The 22057-nt window shown below is 41.3% G+C and overlaps 2 protein-coding genes and 1 long non-coding RNA gene across 5 annotated transcripts in view; 1 reads left to right on the plus strand and 2 right to left on the minus strand.

Annotated features, from left to right (window-relative positions):
• Positions 1 to 1199: 1199 nt before the first annotated feature.
• On the plus strand, positions 1200 to 7390 carry mpl (MPL proto-oncogene, thrombopoietin receptor). The gene is made up of 12 exons (XM_037469264.2): positions 1200 to 1317; positions 1634 to 1754; positions 2166 to 2344; positions 3288 to 3445; positions 3951 to 4089; positions 4173 to 4281; positions 4541 to 4710; positions 4870 to 5012; positions 5369 to 5528; positions 5686 to 5767; positions 5985 to 6072; positions 6309 to 7390. Exons 1-12 carry the CDS (start codon positions 1206 to 1208, stop codon positions 6744 to 6746), a joined length of 1899 nt encoding a protein of 632 aa, XP_037325161.2. The 5' UTR covers positions 1200 to 1205; the 3' UTR covers positions 6747 to 7390.
• Positions 1259 to 4559, minus strand: LOC119216432 (uncharacterized). 2 transcript variants are annotated; one of them, XR_005120127.2, is made up of 4 exons: positions 4389 to 4559; positions 4114 to 4218; positions 3193 to 3378; positions 1259 to 1323 (listed from the first exon to the last, which is right to left on the minus strand). It is a non-coding gene; the product is annotated as an uncharacterized LOC119216432 (long non-coding RNA). The 2 variants fall into 2 exon arrangements; XR_009956684.1 differs by lacking the exon at positions 1259 to 1323 and having other exon boundaries at positions 2385 to 3378.
• Positions 7391 to 9199: 1809 nt separating the features above from the next.
• ddah1 (dimethylarginine dimethylaminohydrolase 1) overlaps positions 9200 to 22057 on the minus strand; it is a 47411-nt gene continuing 34553 nt past the window's right edge. For both annotated transcript variants that reach the window (XM_037469266.2, XM_037469267.2), the window contains exons 3-7: positions 20732 to 20831; positions 19603 to 19676; positions 16504 to 16623; positions 12658 to 12801; positions 9200 to 9910 (exon numbers count right to left, since the gene is read on the minus strand). In XM_037469266.2, the coding sequence (XP_037325163.1) occupies positions 9794 to 9910; positions 12658 to 12801; positions 16504 to 16623; positions 19603 to 19676; positions 20732 to 20831 (555 nt within the window). In that variant the 3' untranslated portion in view covers positions 9200 to 9793. The remainder of the gene's footprint in view (positions 9911 to 12657; positions 12802 to 16503; positions 16624 to 19602; positions 19677 to 20731; positions 20832 to 22057) is intronic.

The following is a 22057-nucleotide window of genomic DNA, read 5'->3' on the forward strand; positions in this document are numbered from 1 at the left end:
ACAAAGACACAACTGTGTGTAAAGCTGTTGCTCTATCGGAACTAGTGGAACCCCATTTTGTACCTAATTACACACATTCGGTTATTCAGTTTGAGGAAAAGGCAAACATAACAAAACAATAATCGAATTACTTCCAACAGCTATTCTTAACCCCCCCGGCCCCAAAAATAGAAATTTCGAGTGGGAAGTTTGGTGTAAGATATTAAAGGTGTTTAGGCCCTGAGAGCGGGTGGCGTGGGGGTCAGGGATGTGGGGGGGGAAACGGCATTAAAGCTGGTAAGGAAAGTGTTTCCTAGTGTGATGGGGGGGTGTTGACAGTGCTGCTTTGCGGGGTAAACCTCTGCTCTGCTGAGAAGGTTAGAGACCTCTTTACTTTATTGTAGATGCAGAAGCATTGTGTTTGCCAAAGGGTTAGGGGAAGTGGCCGAGGTGGGTTGGATGTTCATGTTTCTCTGGAGGTAGTGGCTGCTGTGTCCATCTTGTCTGCTGTTTCAGACCCAATTATGTTGAGCAGAGTAAAGGTTACCAGGCTGTTCATTCAGCACACATGAGAGTTTCATATATGGATAACAGTCTATATATTATATTGTGTATGTATATTTAACAAGAAACGATAATCATGACATTTTGATAGCAACATGTCATTCAACCACTAAATAACATAAACTTGAATGAATTCTATGCGCCTAAACAATCTGTTTGTTAAATTGAACTGAATTGTAAGAAAAATTCATTTAGGAATAGGTGATACAAGCATTTGTTTCGTGAGGTTTTTAGATCATCGGATGTTTAATGTTGCAGGTACTTGATGTTTTTGAAGGTGTCCTTTTAAATGTTTATCTGTATTTAGAGCAAGGAAACAATGTGCAAACTCAGGCAGGTGATGGACTGAAACATTTACTAGGCTCTAACAGCAGTTAAATCTCCTATTTGTTATTGGGTACAATACAGAATGTTTGAAACTAGGAAATCACTCATTTCTGTTTACTCTGTTTTTTTTTTTTTAAACTGCCTGGTTTGGTGCTTTCTTCCACTCAGCTTTTAACAAAAACACTTCCTGCTTTAAGCCCAGCCAAGCCCTCTAGTCTGATCAACCCCAACCACACACAAAAGACAACACACACACACACACACACACACACGAAAGAGAGCTTTGTTTGTTTAGGTGCCATTATGGTTTAGGATACACAATACCTCGATCCACGATGAATTTTCAGCGCGGGTGGGCGATCCTCGTCATGAGCGCGTGGACACAAGTGGGCTTTGTCGCTGGGATACTTTACCAGGATGGACCTGTCAGTCATCTCTCAGCTGAAGGTAGGACTTTTACAATAGATTGGTTAATAGCAGAATTGAACTATACAAAAACAATGTTAAGTCCAATTAATGGCTGTGGCTTTTTATTTACTGTTGCTTTGCTCTGTTAACTATATGGCACATAGCTACAAATGTCACAAAATATGTTGCTATTTCAAGTCATGGGATGTTCAGTTCTTGGAAAATATATGCTGGGTAGAAAGTAAAGTAAAAAAGTAATATCCTGGCAATGAATGGTTCCAAACAAACATTTGTTGCCACAGTTTAACATCGTGTTACCTAAAACATCTTTGTTTTTTCCTCATTTCTGGAGCAGATGTTTTGCTCTTAAAGGATGAGAAAGATCCCAAATGTTTCACCCGCACAGAGCAGGATTTTACCTGCTTCTTCGAGAATGCAAACAACAGAACTTATGATTTTTTCTACAAGTTTTCCAGGTACGTTTGGGATTTTGTAAATTAAAGTTAACCCACAGTAGATCAACATGAGATTGAATCTTATTTGTTTCTGAGTCCTGTTCTCAGAGGAACAGTTTGTTGATATTTTTGCAAAGTTCTCTTTGCTCAAAGAGTCTTTTATAATTTAATAATATCTGGTTGAATTTAATTTTTTAAACTTTAAATTGCTACTATTAAATATTATCATTCAATTTATTTAACCAAACCAAATATTTGTTTAATCTTTCACTTAAAATGATGTTATTTTATGTCTCCTCTTTGAATTTTCTATGTTACTTTGCATGCAAGTCAAACATTTTCAACTCCACCTCCCATTGTGAGAGGAGCGTTTGATTTATTGCTTACAATCTACCACCATGTCAGTTATTTGTGTCATTTATTCCAATCAAGCCTTCCCGAAAAGAAAAGATGTGAAATGTCGGTCCAGAGAACAGATGTTGGGACTTTACTCCACATCTGCTCATTTCCTGCGTCCGATGTTCTCTTGTATGTGGACGTACACGTTGAAGTGGTGGAGCGAAGCACCAACAGCAGCCTCTACAGTCGCACACTGTGTGTGGAGGACCACTGTAAGACTTTCATCTTTATCTCTAAAATAAAGCTTATGGAAATGAACTAGATGCAAACCTTCAGTTAGATGTCTTAGCCTGATGTGTTAAGTTATCAATATCAATCAGAAAAAAATCATTTGAATAATCAATTATTTAAAAATACATTTTGAAAGTGTTCTACGAACATTATGATGGATATTCAAGAATGTATGTTGTTGCAGATAATATACTAACAATACAATACTAAAGCTAATAATTACATAAATGTGCTGCCAAGTTTGGATTTAAATTTAAAGTTACTACTTGTGAATTGATGAAAAAACAAATATCAACTATTCTTCCATCAACACAAGATGATGCACTCACTGATTTGATTTGAAAAACTGATATAACGACTGTATTTGCGTAATTGTTCTGGAAACTGCTAAGAAAAGGCCATAAATAAAACCTACTCTGTAGTTAAGGGTTGTAAAGTTTCACGAGGCTTAGATTACCTGTGGCTATAGGCACTTTCATACCAGTATGACGAGTTTCACTACAATGAAATGGTTATTATGGAGACCAACATGAACATTAAAGGGGAAACGGGTGGCGTGGATACCTAATAGTACACGTCTCCATTCTGCTCTCTGGATCTGAGATGTCAACGGACCCTTTTGTAAATAGACAATACTTCTCTAGCATTACTGATAATAAAAGTAATTCTAAAAAAAAGACCAAGCTCTCAATTTCTGCAAGATTACGGGCCCCAACCACAACAGACCATTTGTGCCCTGTGTAACAAAGAGGTCCTCAAATCAATGTACCACCCAATGAAGTCTCGTGGGAATGAATAATAAAAAAAACAATAAGGAATATTTTTCTACCTTAGACCCATAGAGGAGGCGCAAGGGAGGAGGCGTGATTGTTACTGCAGCGTTGGCTGATTCTCCCACGTTTAACGGTCATGTTTCTTCTCCAGATCTCCTGGATCCACCCTTCAGTGTGTCTTTACTCCAAAATGGCCAACCAGGGCAGCTGCAGGTGTCATGGCGAACCAATGTCTCAAAATACTGTGAAGAAGATATAACGAGTAGGATTCAATACTCATCCAAAGGGCTGGGACAGCAGAGCGTGGAGGTACAAAAAGTCAAAGTCCTGCTTAATAAGACAGTTTGTGTATTATTTTAGTGGCCAGCATGAGTTCATGTGAATATCATAAAAAGCCATAGTATAGTATGTTGTGGAGCCCTGGATCTAAAGAATATACAAATTAATCTTAATTATACAATTACAAAATGTCAATGCACTTGAAACACTGAGTTTTTGCTTTTCTCAAACCTCCTGTCAATTGTTTAAATACAAAGCTTAGTTTGTTAATCTTAGTAACATTAATTAAACCATAATCCTATGAAGTAGCAAATAAAAAAGAAAACCAGAGAATATTATAATTATTTTGAAAATGATTTTTGGTTAATATATATTTTTTAAATATATAATCTATTAATTGTTGATGTAATCACAATATATCAATGTTGCTTCATAACTAGGTCTGTATAGGTATTTACAAAACAAAGTTCAATGAATCATTTTGTATGTTTTACAATATTTCTAATATAATCTTTTGTGATTTCTACAAACAAAGGACAGCAAGATTCTGGACTCTCTGGTACCTGGGGAGGAGGTTGACGTGCAGGTGACCATCAAATGTGCTTTAAGTCCGAATACCGGACACTGGAGCAGCTGGTCCCAGCCCGTGCGAGCCATGGTTCCCCAAAGTGCAGGTGAGCGAGCGGAGGAGCACTCACCTGGGGCCGCGGCCACGGACGCATCACTCTTGAAAGAGAACGGTCTTTTCTTCTTTCAGATGATATTTCTCTAACGTGCTTCACGGCGGACCTGCAGAGGATCACCTGTCGTTGGAATGGGAGCAGATATGGTCAAGAGCATGTGTATAAAGCTTCATACAGAACAAGGTCCATTACTCACTACCTTCCATCATTGATAATTGTATAGTACATGCTAGAAAACCACATTAGTTTGAGCATGAAATAATGTTGCAATCTATTTAGTTTGCCATCACCTTCTCTGCACCGTTCCTTTAACATCGTTGTCCATCCTGAGGCGGGGGGGGGGTCGTCAGTAAAGACAGCCTGTTCACTTCTCTGGGTTCTGTCTGCTGAAAACACACCACCGACACTCGCACTCGATTACGATTATATTATTATATTACAGTGACGTTTTGGAGTCGACGCGATGGACAGAGTGTCCGGCTGATGAGAATGTGACCGAAGTTTGCCATTTTCGTGGAGAAGAGTTCAAAAGAACGAGAGTGAAGCTGAGCAGCACCACGGCTCCTCTCAGCAGAACCTTCTATAGTCAACAGTTCACTCTCAGCAACAGCGGTGAGGGATTTTCTTCTGGGTGTTTTAACTCTATTTCTTCCTCCTGATTTTGTTATCTAAAGAGTACTTTTGATGTGATTGCAACTGAGTCGGATTCCCTTGCGTGGTCTATTCATAAATTGTGTGTGCCTTTTTTTTGGGGGGGGGGGGGGGGTTTAGTCAAAACATCCCCACCACACCATCTGAAGGCAGCATTGGAGAGAGACAAGCTGTGCTTGAAATGGGAAGCGCCTCTCGCGTCTCTGTCTGCTCACCTGCGGTACGAAGCCAGCTACCGGCTCAGAGCCGCTGAGGCCTGGATTGTAAGACTTCCTTTGCAGCTTTGTCATTTTAGGTTTCATCTTTGTGCAATAGTACACTAACAATAACAAAAGGTAGGCTGTGTGTGGTCAATATAACCACTAGATGACACCAAAGAAAGGAGTATTACAATACAACTGCTTAAAGTGACACATTTCAAAGTTATAAACTTTACTTATATTACCAAGCTGGATACAGGAAAATAATTTAACCCGCCAAGAGAAAATTAGTCAATTGTTTGTGCAAACAAAAAAGTATGCATTCAAAATAATGCATTAAAGGGTACATAAATACATATTTCAAGGTAAATGAAGACCGCAAATTGAGTTCAGTGTCCTTTTATGCTTTGTGTCCCCAGACGATGTCCCTGAAGGGCCCTCAGACAGGAACATGCCTAGAGGTTCCAGCAGGTAGCGATTACAGCTTTAAGTTCAGAGCTAAACCGAACGGGTCCACTTACTCTGGATTCTGGAGCGACTGGTCAGATGTGCTTACTGGCGACACCCCTGCTGATACAGGTGAGATCCCACTGAGGCGGACAAAAGTCAGTGTAGAACAAACATTTAGTAATCCCCATTGTTATATATATATATATATATATATATATATAGGATTATTAGACCTATGAAACTCAGACATTTGTTACTAATTGATTACATTAAATAACCTTTACAGGTGCACTGCTCATGCTTTGTGTAGCTGCGTTGATGCTGATTATTGCCATCATTCTCATCTCCGTGTTTTCCACACACCTTGGGTAAGAACAATTCAAATCACAAATAGTCATGTAAAGTATGTGATGGCGTCCCTAAAGTTCTTTTTCGATGGGCACCATTAAGTAGTAGCAGCACTCGCATTTATTTGATTAAATAAAACTTTCTATCCAACTACTCTTAGGATCCAACACATTTGAACAGTCATTTTATTTACATTGTTTAAAGATTAATTATTTTTTTTGTCTTTTTTTTTTACAGGAAACTCAAGCTGTATTTTTGGCCACCGGTGCCCAACCTTGAGAAAGTCCTACAAGGATTTCTGACAGAGGTCAATGGCGCGCAATGGGTATTTAAATCAATAACATAATACATTTACCAATACTTCAACGGTGAAGTGTTTTTTTTTTTTGCCAATTAAGCCAGAAAGATGCACCGTACCTACAAACGCTGTTAAGAATTATTTCTATTTCATTCAGACATCAAATAGTCATTTCTTCATCAAAGGCTGATGTACTGATGTTTACACTCAATTTTCGAGTTCTACCTTGTTAAAAAATTCCATACTGTGTGCTTGCACCACAGAATGCTCCGATGATGGCAAAGCAAATCTCTGACGAAAGCACTTCCTCTCTGGTGGTCATCATGTCAGAAGACGAGGATTCCCCATCTGGGAAACCTCCCGGCGGATCCACCAGGCTCCTCCCGACATTAGGAAGGCCGCTCTGCAGCGAGGAAACGCTGGCTGGAGGCCCCAGGAGTCACGTGACCTTCCCAGACTACGTGACTCTGAACAAAGACAGCGTCGTGCTTTGCCCAGCGGGAAACCAGTACGTCTACGAGGAGGAACGCCCCGAGGCGCGCGATGACCTTTTCCAAATATGTCACAGCTCCTGCACGGCCGGCAGGGACCTACTCAATCGCTCCTACCTGCCTCCGCCTGGGCCTGCAGACGCATTCACCTGCAAGGTCCTTGATGCACGGGGGCCAGGCAACCTCTATACCAATTTCCCCTGCAGCTAAATGTACAGAATAAAAGCCGCAGAAGCTTTACCGTGTTGTTACAGTAAAATGAGGATTCATTTTAATCTTAGGATACTCTCTCCCACCATTAGTCTCTATGTAAGGTGGACAAAGCAACATTTAAGACAATAACATTTCTATGAGGATAAGGCCTCCTATACTGTAATATTACTTCTATATTAGTAATGATATTTACATCAGAGCAAACACTGCATCAACGCTGCTGCCGATTTACGTCCACAAGAGGAAACCAGAGATGACGAGATGTTTGGCGATGTTACAAGAAGACATGTCTTAAGAACTGTTAACAAGTGGTATCCTAGAGTTAGTTTACAGTACCTTGGACCAAACAACTTCAATGAGATTTGAGAGGATGCCATAATGCTAAATGTGTATATATGTGAAAATAAAGGTGAAGGTGCCATGGGAGATTGGCACCATTTCACCAGTTATCAGTCCTGCAGAATTAAATAATTTCTTAGCTTTTTAGTGCTATATACAGGTTTACATTTTCTTTCAATAAACAATGAAAAGTTTTGTCTTCCAGTTGCATTATTTGTGAATAATTTGCACCTTCATCACAATGCAGAAGAAGAACGAAAGCATCTTAATGATCCTCTGCATTTAACCCGTCCCACACAGTGGGAGCGGTTGGGGGTTGGGTGTCTTGCTCTGGGACACTTCGAAGTGGGACAGCAGCCTTTTTTTCAGCCATCCACCAAATGCATTATTCCCCATTTACATTTGGGTGCCACTAGGTGGCAGCAGAACTCAACGGGACACGGGTCACGTATCTGTTGCCATGGTGAATTCTTTCTGAGACAATTGTGCTACTCAAAATCTAAAATAATATATCTGAAAAGCTGTGGATGAAATTCATTACCATGAAATAAAAGTTAACATCCGCAACGGGGGATAATCTGAACATTTGAAAATAATCACAACGCAGTTGAATACTAAATGTACATTTATTACACAACTAGACATGGGGCTAAATTTAAGATCGCTCAAATAATTATTACTCCTAATTGATATAAAATAGAAAAAAAAGATTGTTGTAATAAGGTCAATCACAACATCATGACAGCTGCGATGAGTGAGGGGATTAATAGAAGCACTAAACCCTCAAATATTTTCAAGAGCAGTTACTCACAGATCAAAAGCCCAAAATGCAATCAATGCTTTGAATCGACTTCAGTGAAAAGCTTATGGCGCCCCAGAGCTGTACAACCAATGGGCCATTTGGAGCATTGGGGAAAGGGGGCGACAACGTTGATGAAATCCAATGATCGACAGTGTATTGATCAGACTGTGCGACTGGTCCAGTCTGCTTCAAACCAGTACTGGATGCTCTGCCTCTCTGCTATAATCCCGCATTTCATTTCTGTAAAATATATTACCAGTGCCACACTTTAAACGGCAGGCCCATTACATTTAGTGCGTTTGCCAGACGGTGTGATATCATAGCCATAAATTAGCAGGGATTGTCTATGAGGCAATAGGAGAGTGTGTGGGGGAGAGCTGCAGTGTGGAGAGCGGAACAGAAAGAAAGAAAGAGTTGAAAAGAGTCCGTGTTTACTGGTGTACAAGCTTCTCCTCCCAACAGGAATTCTTTCCATGTTCGGTCACTGCCCACTTGCCCATATGCAAACGTCTACAAAAAGGGGGATTGAATCAACTCCTGATGTCATTTTATCAACTGTCATTTACAATCCCGCTGAGAAAAAACATGCTTTTCACATATGATGTGCTTCAACATGTCAACGTGTCCACAGCGCATGGACAGTTTGTAGTTACATACTTCATTCTACTGTCTATCTATACTCTATATCTGCAGGCCTCAAACGTGAATTCTGCAAAAACAGAGATAGGGCCACCAAAACAGAGCACAGTTAACATCAGTTAAACTCCTGTTTGCAACCACCGCTGTGAACCCACACAGTGGCTGGCTTGTTCTGCACGCCAAGTATTGTTGCAATCACAACAACAATACAAGTTGCGCATCAAGGAGAGCAGGGGTGTTGTAGTGAAACAAAGATTAGTTGATCTTATACCATTTCCCACAGGTGCAGCTTGTATCTATCCACTGTAGGGTCAGCACAGATCAATGCATGCGTCCATATATGAATCTAAATGAGGGCTCACCAGGGGGGGACGCCACATTAATTCACAAAATGAAAACAGATGGTCCTTGAGGAGTAAAAGCAAAAGGCTACTGAAGCTCCCGTACAATCAGAACCAATGAATACCAAGTGAAAGTCATGGAAAGTAAGAGCACACACGGTCTCAATGGCAGTTTCACATCAATAATAATGAATCATAGCACTGCAAACATACCTACTCCTCATATCTCCTGTAAGCTTTTCATGAACTGTACTTTCAAAAAAAGAGATGAAAAAAAATGAGTTAAATTGGGGTCATGCATTTATATAAAATACAGAATTGCAAGTGTATAGTTTTGAAATAATGTAGATTCGAGAAATTTATTCAGCACCATTAGTAAAGAAGCAGCAATATTTCTCACATATTTTTGGTTAGCATATTACAGAAGTAGCAGAATTATTTTTCCTTTCTTATTCTCTTGCTCCAAAATACTGTTAAACAACCACAACTTGGTTTATGGTCAACCAATAAGTAGTTTTAGGACTAATTAGAGTAGCTAATGTCAAAACAAAAATATTTCATGCCCCATTATGACTTGTATTCAGTTTTTGAAAGAAAATGTTAGTTCATTCAAGTCAAGAACAAAATTAGACTAATTTGACCATAATTTCTCATTTCTTTTTATTATAGAGACGACATTAACACAAAGCTAGGTGGGTTTTACCTCAACTGATCTACTTCAAGTAAATTAAATGAAATTTCAGCGTTTGGAGGGAAAAGGGAGACCAGATTTATCCCCCATGTGACGATTTATATTTTTGCTGTAGCCCCAAATAACTTCACCATCCTTCCTCTCAATCACACTATAGTCTTGATAAACCCCTGGATCCGTGTTGAATGAATACGCTCTGTCTAGGTTACCATAGGTTGAGAGACCCCCAAAATCAGATGTTGGCCTTCTTATTGATGAGTATGGAGCAGCATGTGAGGGCCCCGTCCACTTTGACCTTCTGCATGTTGCACACAGGGATCAGCATGTAGTCCTTCAGCTTCTCAAACACCTGCGGGACACACACAGACATGACCATCAGCGGAAAAAACCTCCCGTCATCCTGCACCCGTAGATCATTCCAACCAAAAGGTTCAAATGAAATGATGTCCGCTGAAATTCAACAGATCGCCGGTCGCTGGAATGCTGTGATACAGTTGGGAATCGAGAATTTGCTACAGTGCAATATGCTATAGACACCGTCAGCGCATCAGCTGTGATCCTCTGCCCCCCGGACACAGCACCTGTGGGCCGGTGTTTCGGGCATCATTGAGTGGCACTGAAACTAACTTCTTTAGGAGAAGACTGACGTAGCGCTCAGTTGGCGGTGGTTATATGAAAAGGCAGAACTTATGCCACTCGGAAGTTTGTTTACGCCATCTGACAACTTCATGAGTAACGTCATGTGAACACCCTGCCCAAAGGGAGACACAATATATATATAAAATAAGATGGGAGTGAGAACTATTACGACATCCTCAAAACGACCCTCGTAAAGTAGTGCGTCACCCTGTGGACTTTTTCCAGAAGAAAACCAGTGTTTTCCTACAAGACTTCCAAACCGGTGTATTTTTTCCTCTTTAAACTCTCATTTCAACACTGCTGTGATACTGAGCGACGCCTTGAGGCACAGCCAGAGGGACCAGCTCGACAAATTCTCATCTCGTGATGCAATATGGCTGACGAAGCTCCTGGTGATCTAAACTACATGTTTAAAGTCACCACTCCTGTGTGCTTTCTAACTCTTGACTCTTTTGTACCTTTTCTGAACACGTTCTATACAGTTTTCATATCAATGCTTTATTCCAAACGTCAGTATTGGATAACAGTTGATGTTTAGCTTGAGCACTAGATGAAGGGATCACATAAAAAAAAAAAAAGATTTACCACCATAGTCAATCAGACATCACCCATTTTTGTACTGCTCTCAGTACACCAACCTAAATAAAAGCTGTGAAGCTGCAAAGATTAAGCCGGAATATAGATCATCTTAAAGATTTCCACAGACAACCTTTCTGACTAAATGAGAAAGAAATTAAATAAGAAAATATAAACTTGGCTGTAAATATACATAATGCCACTGTCAGCTGTAATTGGTAAAAATAAATCCCTTCCTGGCATTATGAATACAAATTTAAGGCATGCAGGGTTGTATTTCCTCACCACAGGCTTTGGCGTTTTTGGTTGGCCAGGGTTTTGTGTCACATGACCCTCTCCTTTTAAAAACTAAAACATTTTGCATTAGCTAATTACGAGCGGTAGAAACCCCCTTTACATGTTACTTTGTCATTGAAATTATGCTTATGGCATATTTACATGTTGTTTTCTGAATAGTTCTCTACAGGTGATATTTATGCATTGGGTCCGTAAAGCTGCCATATTTTAAGTTATTAAAAGTTATTGCGGAACTCTTATGTAACTTCACAAGACAAGTAAAAATAGCCAGGGACAAAGATTTGAGTTAGAAAGCAGCAGAAGTCTTGCAGAGTGACCCCGTAGTCACATTTCCTTTGGTACATACTGTACAGCAAGGCATGATAGGCAACTCTCAGTGCTTATTTTTACACCATTCCTGGTGGGTTTGAACATTAAAAAGGAAACAGGATCATGGAACTAACATGCATTCCTCAAAGATTTCTCAAAATGGTTCTTCCAATGGATTTTCCAAAGCAAGCGACATGAGATACACAAATAGATTTTCCTTCTGCTCAAGTTGAATTCCCTCAGTTAATCTTTCTTGGAAAAAAGCTCGCCACTGCTGCCGATTTACGTCCAAAGACGTATCATTTCTGAATTCTTCCCTCTAAAAATAGATGGGGGAGGTAGGGGTTTTAACCACAGAGTACATTGTGAGGTCTGAGAACTGCCTCTGCAGATTGCAGGGTGCTGGTTTGGATCCTGTGAGAATCCTTTACCCTTGTTGTGATGAGGAGTGACCCCCAAAGGCAAAGAGAGACAATAATATGACACTCACGATCAACTACAGTGGAAAACAAATTGCAGGCGTCCTGAGGGAATTTGCAAGTGAGTCACACCGAGGCTCATGTAGTAGCGCTTGAGCGCCCACTTCAGGCCTATGTGTTTTGCAACGTGCGCGAGGTAAACAAGCCGCACTGAGGTGAAAGCACAGACTGCTTGTCGCGGGAACTGAAAATGGGAAATTGCGCTTTTCCTTGTCATGCACATGCATTCACGGGAGCGTCAAGGGCAAAGAGGGAGTTTCCCATAAGGAGATGGGAGGGCGCCTAATTATGTATTCTGCAGTACGTGCAGTATTACAGTTGCTGGAAGAAATCAAAGATGAATCTCCGACTCAGCGTTCACATTCCGTTGCAGCAGTTGTTAAACTCCAAACATCAGCAGTGGGAATATCGCGGTTAGCGCCCACCTGTATCACACCACAAGTACTTCACCCTTTGCTACAGCGCACTAGGAAACACATACATTACCCCACCAATAATAATTAATACATATATATGTTTTTTTTTACTTTGGCTGATCCATGACAGAAGGTTGATACCTCAGGCATCCTGAACCAGCATGAAGTACCTTACAGTTCAACAAGTAACACAAGTGACACAAACAGTTCATAAGAGGAGGTCATTTCACTCCCATCAGGAATTGGTGCTTCATTCTTTTGAAGATACATTTTGGGCATCTATAGTAATCCTCACACCTTTAGGACTGTAAGAGAATGCCGTCGTGCGCATCAGACCGCGTTACTGTGCGCGCTTGCATGTGAAATAAGCCGAGCGTTACCTTTGCACTTTCTGGATACTGCTCTGCGGTCGGGTGCAGGAGCACATGTCCCTTGTTCGGTAGATTCATGTAGATGCAGTTGGCAGCGAGGTCATCCGGCACCGTCAGTTTGTCATAGCGATGGTCACTCATTTGCTGCATGATCTACACACACACGGACGGGAGACAGACCGGAAATAGACATTGAAATAAACGACTTATCAGGCACTCTGAGTGTAAAGCAAGGCCACGACACCAAAAGCAGCACCGCATCTTCCTGCTGGCCAAACTCACTGTCGGGGCCCGGGGGGCCTAAATGGAGAACACAGCAGCAGACGGACATTCTTTCTCGGCAGATGTCACATATTTATGTAATCTGAAAGAGTTGAAAGTGCAACGGAGTGGGGGGGGGGAGCGAGGCTGAGAAGACGCCCACGCTGCCAAGTGGAAGTCATGGTTGAGGATGTTATGACCAGAGGAGAGACAGGTGCCTCTTAATGTTTATGAGTAGAACATCTGCGGACGGATACCTCCGAGACGAGAAGGGGAGGTGGAAAAAAAGAAAAGAATTCCAAGCATCAACATTCAGAAAAGGAATTATGAGAAGTAAGATTTTTGTACCAGATACAGACATCCCGTATGCATTTTTAATGCTCCTCCTTTTGTCATCAAAGGCAGGATCATTTGGCGGTATGCGGATGATTTTCAGGCAAAAACCGTCACTGGTAAAACTATCAGATACAAATGCTACCTACGGGATGACAACAAATCCAAAATACGAAATGCATGACGTCTCGCATGAGGCACATAGATTTGGCGGAGTGTCTCTAAGCGACTGAGACGACACAAACTCAAACATGGGAGGAAAACGTGAGATTTGTGAGCACAATGGGCTTTGTGGCCAATGACTGACCCTCTGGCTCTGTTGCAACTGGGGAGATCAGGACGGTGTTTGCCGCGACAGAAAAAGCCTTTTTTCTTTGTTAGTTGTATAGAAATGTGGAATATTTTGCAGTTATTTGTGTATTTTGCCATTCAAATATCCTCGTCTTTTTAAAGAGGGCGAGCTTCAATGATTTGTGCTCTTGTTTGTTTGCACCAGATGTTTTTTGGGACATCCCTCGATATTCCTTTTCCCAAGTAGATGGATTGTTTTTTTTAAATCATTGGTCTGGATGGGAGGAGCATGATGCTACTTACAATTTGATAATGAAAGGAATTATGCGCCATGTAAATGATGCCTACTGATCCAACCCAATATCAAATGTGCAGTAGTAATATAACTAATATGGCAGAGCTTTCTTCAATCAGCCAGCAAACAGGAAGGCACAGACGTGATGTTTCTGGCAGCGGCATCACTGCTTGGCTCAAAGAAATTTAAGAATAATTAAATGGGATTAGAATAGTTAATCGTTAAAAACAAACCAAGGAATAAGTTCTTCCACAACTTGGGTCGTCTCTTAATCTCTCTCTCTCAATATAAAGCCAACACACAAATGTTGCCCCAACGATGTAAAAAGAAAAAGGCATAGGCGGGAAATCGTGTTGTACGCCAGCACAGCTTTGATAGCTATGATGTAACAGTAGAAAAGAACAGTCCCTGCAGATGACAAAGTAAACTATCTGGGAGCTGACATAAGCCATTTCCAAGTGCAAGGCAGCAGGGTGGAGCCCAGCAAGTGCGTGCACATAATGTACGTCTGCACGCGTGTAACCAGACCGGACACATTCCCATGTCACTGGTGGGCGTGTTAGGTGATCGCAGCGGCCCTGAACGAAAACACGGTCCATGTGTGTGACCGCCAACACGGCCTCTCACACACAGGGGGGGGGGGATTAGGAGCGGTAGAGGGGACAATAAATGTGGACTCCGACAAAGATCACAGTTCCCGCTTCACTCAGTGAAAACCGAGTGAAGCGGCAGAATTTCACTGCGCTTTGTTCTGATCCGCTCAGAAAAACAAAGTGAAGAAACAAGTCGGTTCTCAGTTCAATGTCAGTGTGGGCAACAACTCATCTATTTTTAATGCCTCGGAGGTAATTTAAACTTATTGAAACATCTGGGTTCATGAATGAATACAAATTGAAGGCAGGCATGTTATTGTTGGGTTTTTAAGCAACTCTTAGATTAGATTAGATTAGACTACCAGAAGCTTCTGCTCACATGTAGTCAAGTTTGCTTCAGTTGTGTGTCTTTATAATGTTTGTAAGCAGGATATGTTTTTTTTTTTTTCAAACTCAACTCATCCTGAACTTCACTATGATAACCATAATATGTAGATGAATGATTGGTGAGGATCTAACCCTGACCAGCAATGACCTCACGGATCAGTGAACGGGATGCCAATACAATGAGGTAAAAGTGTGCGAGGGAACAAGAAGCAGTTGCTGCAGATATTTCAGGATGATGACCTCATACCTCAAGCCCGCCAGTGACCGCAGGGGATGGATGACGAAATCCATCCGGTAAATGTGTACTCTCACCCATGGGGGAGCTAAACTCAGACAGGGGACTACACTTCGCCTACAGCAAACATCCCAGATATAGACACAAGAGTAACTTACTTAATAACCACAGGGATATAGATAAAAAGAACTCTAAACCCACACTGCCAACAGCCCAGGGTCTCCTCTCTTGTCTGAATTGTCCCTAAAGACAGACAAAATTAGTCGGGCTCCAACTTTAATGTGTGCAAAGTGTCTTTGTCCAAGTGCACATGGACAAGCTGTCTCATTGACAACTTGTCCAAGAGTTGCATACGCATCCAAAACCAGCACTTTTATTTTATTAAAACAGCATTTACAACATCCCACTAACCCCACAATGAGAACAAGTCATTAAAAGTCCTCTAAAATAGTATCTAATTAGAGCAAAAGAAGGTGACGCAAGCTGTAATTAGAAAGCAGGCAGCCTCTCATTAAGTCTCACTGCTCTTTGCCACTCCTTGCTCCAGTAGAGAGTCAATGATGGAATAAAAAAAATAAAAATGTATGTACAGATTCTGAACTGTGTGTGTTTCAGCTATAGAAAGCCTGACCTCACGCTGGTCTCAAGCGCTTTGCCTCATTAGGATGTGCTGTCCGATGGTCTGGTTTATTGCACCATGAGATGCTATTATGGCTTTTTCTTGAATTAAAGTAACCCAACAGTGTAGAGTTGGGCCAGTAGGGGGAGATATCACACTAGTAGGCAAATAAAAAGGCCTGGCAGAGAGAATTCGTCAGGGCCAAGATGTACGTGTGTGTGTGTGTGTGTGTGTGTGTGTGTGTGTGTGTGTGTGTGTGTGTGTGTGTTAACACATTACATATTGTATTATTGAACTGTATTTTAGTGACTTGTGCAGAGAAAAGGTTCACATACAGTCTTGTGTTTTAGGGATAATTGCTAATTGATTCAGATTGATGGGCTGGGATGAGTTACTCTCTTAATTGTCTCTGTCAGGGTGTGAACTGCCTCTTGTGTGTGTTGAGTTGTCGAGCATCCCCATGGTTTATTTTATTTTTTTAGGACTATTGTGGGATGGAGCTGAGTGAGCGCCAGGGGCTACCCCCTTAGCTTTGCTGAGAATCTGAATTAATGACGAAGGATTAAGGTGACAGGTGGTCTCAATGTAAGGAAGTCTGCTCTGAGTCAACACATGAAATGTCCTGTCTTGTACTGTTATTCTTGCTGAATACTTTCTAAGGAGAAAAAACAGGGCTGTTAATGCCAACCACATCAAGCCAAGAGACGAGCAAAAAAAAAATTATATAAAAACAATGCCACTACATTGATTAAGTGGTTTCTATGACCACATCTGGGCAAGGTATAGAAAAGGGAGGATGGGGTTACTGCACACACACACAACACATACACACACTCCATACTTTGAGGGCTTTCTGCGCCGGTTCACTGGAGCCAATGACAATGAGGCCTGGTCCGCCCATACTGCAGAAGCTTTTCAGGTGCAGCCCTTCCAGCACAGGCACGGTGGACACAGCGTAGTCCTGCCAAACACAACACAATCGATTAGCTGAAGCACAACGCAAATATGAAGGAAGAACACAAGTAACTCTGCCTGCAGTCAAGCAGCGGGAGTCACTTTGGGTTTGTGGTGTCAAACATTAAGAGCCTGCCTCCTCATCGGCTGAAATAATGTAAGCTCGTAGATGACAAAAACAAAAAGACAATGTCATAGCTTAAAGCATAAATATACATATAGTTTCGTCCAAATGAGATCATCTTCTTGAAGGCAGGATTGGATCAGATTGGGTGTAAGAACGTGCAAATCTTCTTTTGTTTGGGACAAGGCTTCACAATCCGCAAAACACAAAGCACCGCCACCCCACTCAGTGTACGTGGAATGCAATATATGTTTTTAATAAAAGAGCACTGTGGTGTTTTTGCAGTATTAAACTGGGTCTAGAGTGGCTTTTTTTTTTTTATGAAATAGCGGTCATCTCAGGGGCAGCAACAGCACGAGTGTCCGGGAGATGATATTTCTGGGCCCAAGGCTCATATGGTTATTAGACAGAGCAATTTGTGCTGCAGGATGTTTCATACCAAATGTAGAAGTATAGAGTATAGAAGTCAATATCATTAGATTCAACACCTCAAATGTTTCATTTGGGACGCTTTAAAATCTTTAAAACATTCTCCATAACATTTAATATTCAGGCGATTAAGTACTGTAAGCAACGTTTAATCACAGAGGGCAACTGTGGTATTTTCCAGTGTGGCGTTTCCCCTGGTTTTGGGGTCTAGGAACAACAATTTCTTATTTTAGTGTATATACTAATCCTTGATGCTGGAGCAGCAACAAAATGGTTTCCCCCCCTTTTAAACAAGACAAACATATGGAAGAACCCTATTCTCCCACTTTGTTTCACTTCCAACTATAAAACTGAGAAAGCCAAGAATGAAAAAAGAAAAATATAGAAGTCTCATTTATGTTCCTGATGCTCACAGTAAGACACCAACAAAGAAAACCTGGTCACCTCTAAATCTCTTAACTTCTCAGAAAGAGAATAAAAGACTTTGTGGACCTTATTTTAATTGTGACTGCAATCATTTCCCACTTTCAACATGATTGATTGAGCGTTTGTGACAAAAAGCCGGAGTTGAGCCCTACAGAGATTTGTAAACCTTAATGTGACACCAAAGTCTAATTTGAATTAGGCAAAACTTAAACGCCCCCCCCCAAAACGTTCCTTCCTGAATGTACGTTCATTCATTTATACGAGCATATTTCTCCCAAAGAACTGACATTCATGTGTTATCTTAATCACACGATATGCTTTGAATAGTTTCTTATGGCTATGAGGTATTGGAAGTAGTGTGTACATTGTACATAGTTATACTCTTGTGTGATATTTTCCATTCGAGTATATACAAAACTTCAAGTCAATGTTTGTAGTGCATCAATAACTCAAATTTAAGCGCCATGATTCACTGAAGTAAGTTTTGTGAATGAACCGAAAAGAATCTTCTTGCCAAAAATTGAAATAAATCCAATAAATCTTTCCTTGGCACTTGTTCAGAAGATACAAAGGGGAATTATGCAATCTGAACTTTCTTAACCCCTTATCCATGAACAAAAAGTTGTAGTTCAAAATTAAAGTCATACTTTTCTTAGAAACTGAGCTAATGTTGAGGGACTGTTGCTTTTCATCTGTACTTGAACCCAGAAAAAGACTGAGCTTTGTTGTTAACGTCCATAAAAGTGTTCATATTCTTGTTTAATTGTCAAATTTGGAGTCCCCACATTTACGTAAAGATGAAAACAACTGCTTTGACTTCTATATTATTCTCACCACACTCATTTAATCAAGAGCCCCATCTGCTTTAACCTCTCCAAGGACCATGAAGAAAAGAGCCTCCACATCTGTGCGCAGTTGTTGAGTGATAAACAAACCTGGCAACAAAGTGACCCCTAATTTGATAATGATAGGGGGGAACATTACAGGAGGAATCAATCTGATAAAAAACGGAAAAAACAATAATGGACGCTCAAGTGATTTTTCCTAGTGTCATTTGCAAGTGACGGATCATTAAGTGCTGTTTTATCAAAGGTAGCCGAAAACACAGGAATCCATGAAGAGGAATTCAAATCAGATACAGACGAGGAAAAGGAAGCGCAGCAATGAGCCCACTTAGGTCACCGTAACGTGGTGAACTCTTAACGCCGTGACCTCTTAACGCCGCGACCCACCTCTGAACTTGTGAGTACTTCGGGTTTCCTCCCTCAGCGCAAAATCCTAAAGCAAAACGCATAAATCTGTAGTATGAAAATGAAACAATAACAGTAACCTAGATAGAATCGGTCTGTGTTTGTGACCCACACCATGAGCCGGTTTCCAGGCTGCAGGCCTAAATTCTTCCAGTTTGCCTGAATCTGTTGTTGCAGTGATGTTTGGGTTATTTCGCAGAACATTTTCTTTGGATGTGTGCGTTGTTGTCAGCTTTCCCCATATCGAGGTCAGGTAACGCCGCACAGGAATTTCTCTCAAGGTGGTCAAAAAAAAAAATGAATAAATACTAAATCAATGAACGCAACCTAGGAGACGGACCTGGCTTAAACACTTACTGTTGCCTTTTACTTTAAGAAAAACCTTGTGAGAACCCCAAAACCAACAAAGCGTCTTTCAATACTTTGACTTCTCCTTCCTGTCTGTGGCACTCCGCTTCAAGCTTGTTTGTTCCTACTGAAGACATAAAAACATTAAATGGAGCGCTGTAGTTTTTTGCTTATACTACAAAAGCCGGGGGGGAAGTAGTAGCCAATCTGGTACACTGGAGGGTATTTTTGTTAAGAGAGGAGAGAGTAGTGTAGCATCATAACAAGGGACATCTGTCTAAAGCTATGGTTTTGTGTGTGTTATTGCTATTGTGAGTCACACGGGTTGGTCTGCTAGTGTGTTTTTGCAGAACAATGAACGGCTTCAGTCTTTTATCAAATTTTACACCACTGCAACATTTAAACTCACCTGAAAGGCATCTGCTAGAATCTCTGCTCCTCTCTGATTGGTCCGTTTGGAAAGGCCCACAAAGAACTCTCGACCTGAAAGTAATTGAAATTGTTTAAGGGTTAACTATAAATTCAATTCACCTTACCTAATTCCATACAATCGTCTCTATGCCCGCTGCGACAATTGAATGCTGCCGCTCACCACAAATGAACGGATGCGTACACAAGAGACCTCACAACAATGCAAGGCTTTGGGCTTGAGCGGGCAATAAGGAAGCCTGGCAGGGCTGCAGCAGCTCACTGGGCTCTCTACATCGCTGCCGAGACTTAACAAAATGAGCCGTTAACCGGGGCCCTGCCAACAGGAAATGTTTCCAGCCACGCCATGTGAAACCCATTTCAGCTGGAAGGAACCAGCACACAGAGCCGGCGTCTAGGAACCCAATTAAGTGCACTGTGCTTTTTCCCTGTGGCCTAGCTGCGCAGCGCAGAAGGGTCTGACCCACATTTCACTCACCATAGGACTGTGCCCACGACTTTCTGCCCGTACCATATTCTATCATCTAATGCCAGAGGGAGAAGAGGCCCGTGGTGAGAGCCTGCAGTCCTGCTTATTCTATTTGACCATAAGTAGTCTACAAGTGTTTGCTACAGAATTAAGGTCTGCTTAGTTTGCTGAGGAAGCAGGTCAGTGCGGTTCCCTCAGAGGAATGTTTGCCCGTCACCATGTTTTAAAAAACAGTCATAGTTGTAAATTGAATCGTGTCCCTTGATTCAAAATAACAGGTGAGGATTCCTGTTTTAATCAGAAACATGCGCGTGTATTTTGTTGCTGCATTAAAATATGTCTCTGATTAAGATGAAGCAATCAGCAATACCTTCTTTTTTAGAAGTTAGTAGTTAACTCTCAAAAGGAAGTGTTATCCTTGATTTTTGGTCTATGATTCATTTTTGAGTTCTCTATAAAGGCTCAAAAAACAAAATATATATATATATATTACGGTCGGATTGTAGATTACAAACACCCCCGGACACACAACTCCCTTCCTGAAAGCGTAGTATGCTTGGATGTTATTGCGGCACTACTATTTCCTTCAACTATGTGATATACCTTGTATGAACTAACAGAAACCTAGGATAAAAAATACCTGTAAAAAGCACATCTCCTCCATCCAGTGTGGCGTTCTCGTCAGTCATTTCCACAATGTTCAGATTCAAATCCTTCAGAGCGGTTTTCATCGTCTCGGTCTGGAACAACCACAAGAACAAAAAGTACATTAAAACATCTGCTGATGCTCAACCAACAGTGGGACGACATAGTAAACTACATCATTAAATGGAAATAAACCATCAGTATTTCCAATCTTTGGGAATAAAATGATACGGGGCAGATTAAAGCAGACATCTATAAACCTCAAAATTGAAAAAAAGGTTTGTGGGCATTCAGTGGATTTCTTTAAGGCACAGTGTTTACCAGTACCCCATACAATAAAAACCATGTCTCCCTCAAAAAGGTTGCTATTTTATCATTTAATGAACCATAAAATAATGTCCTTTTGTGGAAAATAGCCTGAACTAACAACATTAACTAAAAAAAAAGCATCTTCCTGTCCTCATGTTCTAGGTCATCCGTCGTTCACATATTTATTGAGTGGAAGCAAAAGCATGATAACAATAACATACGGATTCCCTGGATGGAAAGGGGGGGGGGGACAAAACACATTTTACCACCGTGTCCTCCCTCCTGAGCTGAGGGAAGAGCAGGTATGTTCTTTTGGCTGAACTGTGGCTGCTCTGCTCTCCTGTCTGACCGCCCAGTGTGATTTCACCTGGCTGTTTTTGGGGGTCCCGCGGGACTAGTTTCCGAGGCCCGCCATGTTAGCGAGAGCATCAGTGTTTCCACAAGCCCATATCTCACTATGACCTCAGCCTGCGCACAGCCCTTTTCGGCGCGCTCAATGCTTCTGCTTCTCCTCATTTGTGGAGAGCCGAGCCATGAGGTCATCCAGGTAGACTGCCATGCACTTCCCAGATAAAGGCCTGTATGTGCACACATGAAAAGACAACTGTCCTTTTCTTATGCACAAATTCCTGTCATGGTAGGATACGCTCAGTTGCCAGTTCAGTAGGTACTACAGTGATCCCCCCCACCAACTTTCCTCCTCTTACGTTACATCCTCACTGCAGGTATTCTAGTCACACGCTTACCTAAAAGCTTTGACGGTAACTGCAGCATGTTTACGCTACTCATTCGGTTTGGTTTCTCGGAATTTTGGCTGGTGAATAAAATGTTGGGTCAGATTCTGAGGAAGTAAACAATCCAGATGACTGAGACAGAAGGTTTGTCATCCTTTGGATTACTGGTCCCAGCTAGCTCATTCTTGCCTAATAACCGATTCATCCTTTTGTTACTCAGTTTAAACCTTTGACCTTGACTGCATGTTTGACATCAGCGAGGCCAGATTTGCCCCCCC

The sequence above is a fragment of the Pungitius pungitius genome, chromosome 7, assembly GCF_949316345.1.
Source record: "Pungitius pungitius chromosome 7, fPunPun2.1, whole genome shotgun sequence".
NCBI classification, from domain to species: Eukaryota; Metazoa; Chordata; class Actinopteri; order Perciformes; family Gasterosteidae; genus Pungitius; species Pungitius pungitius.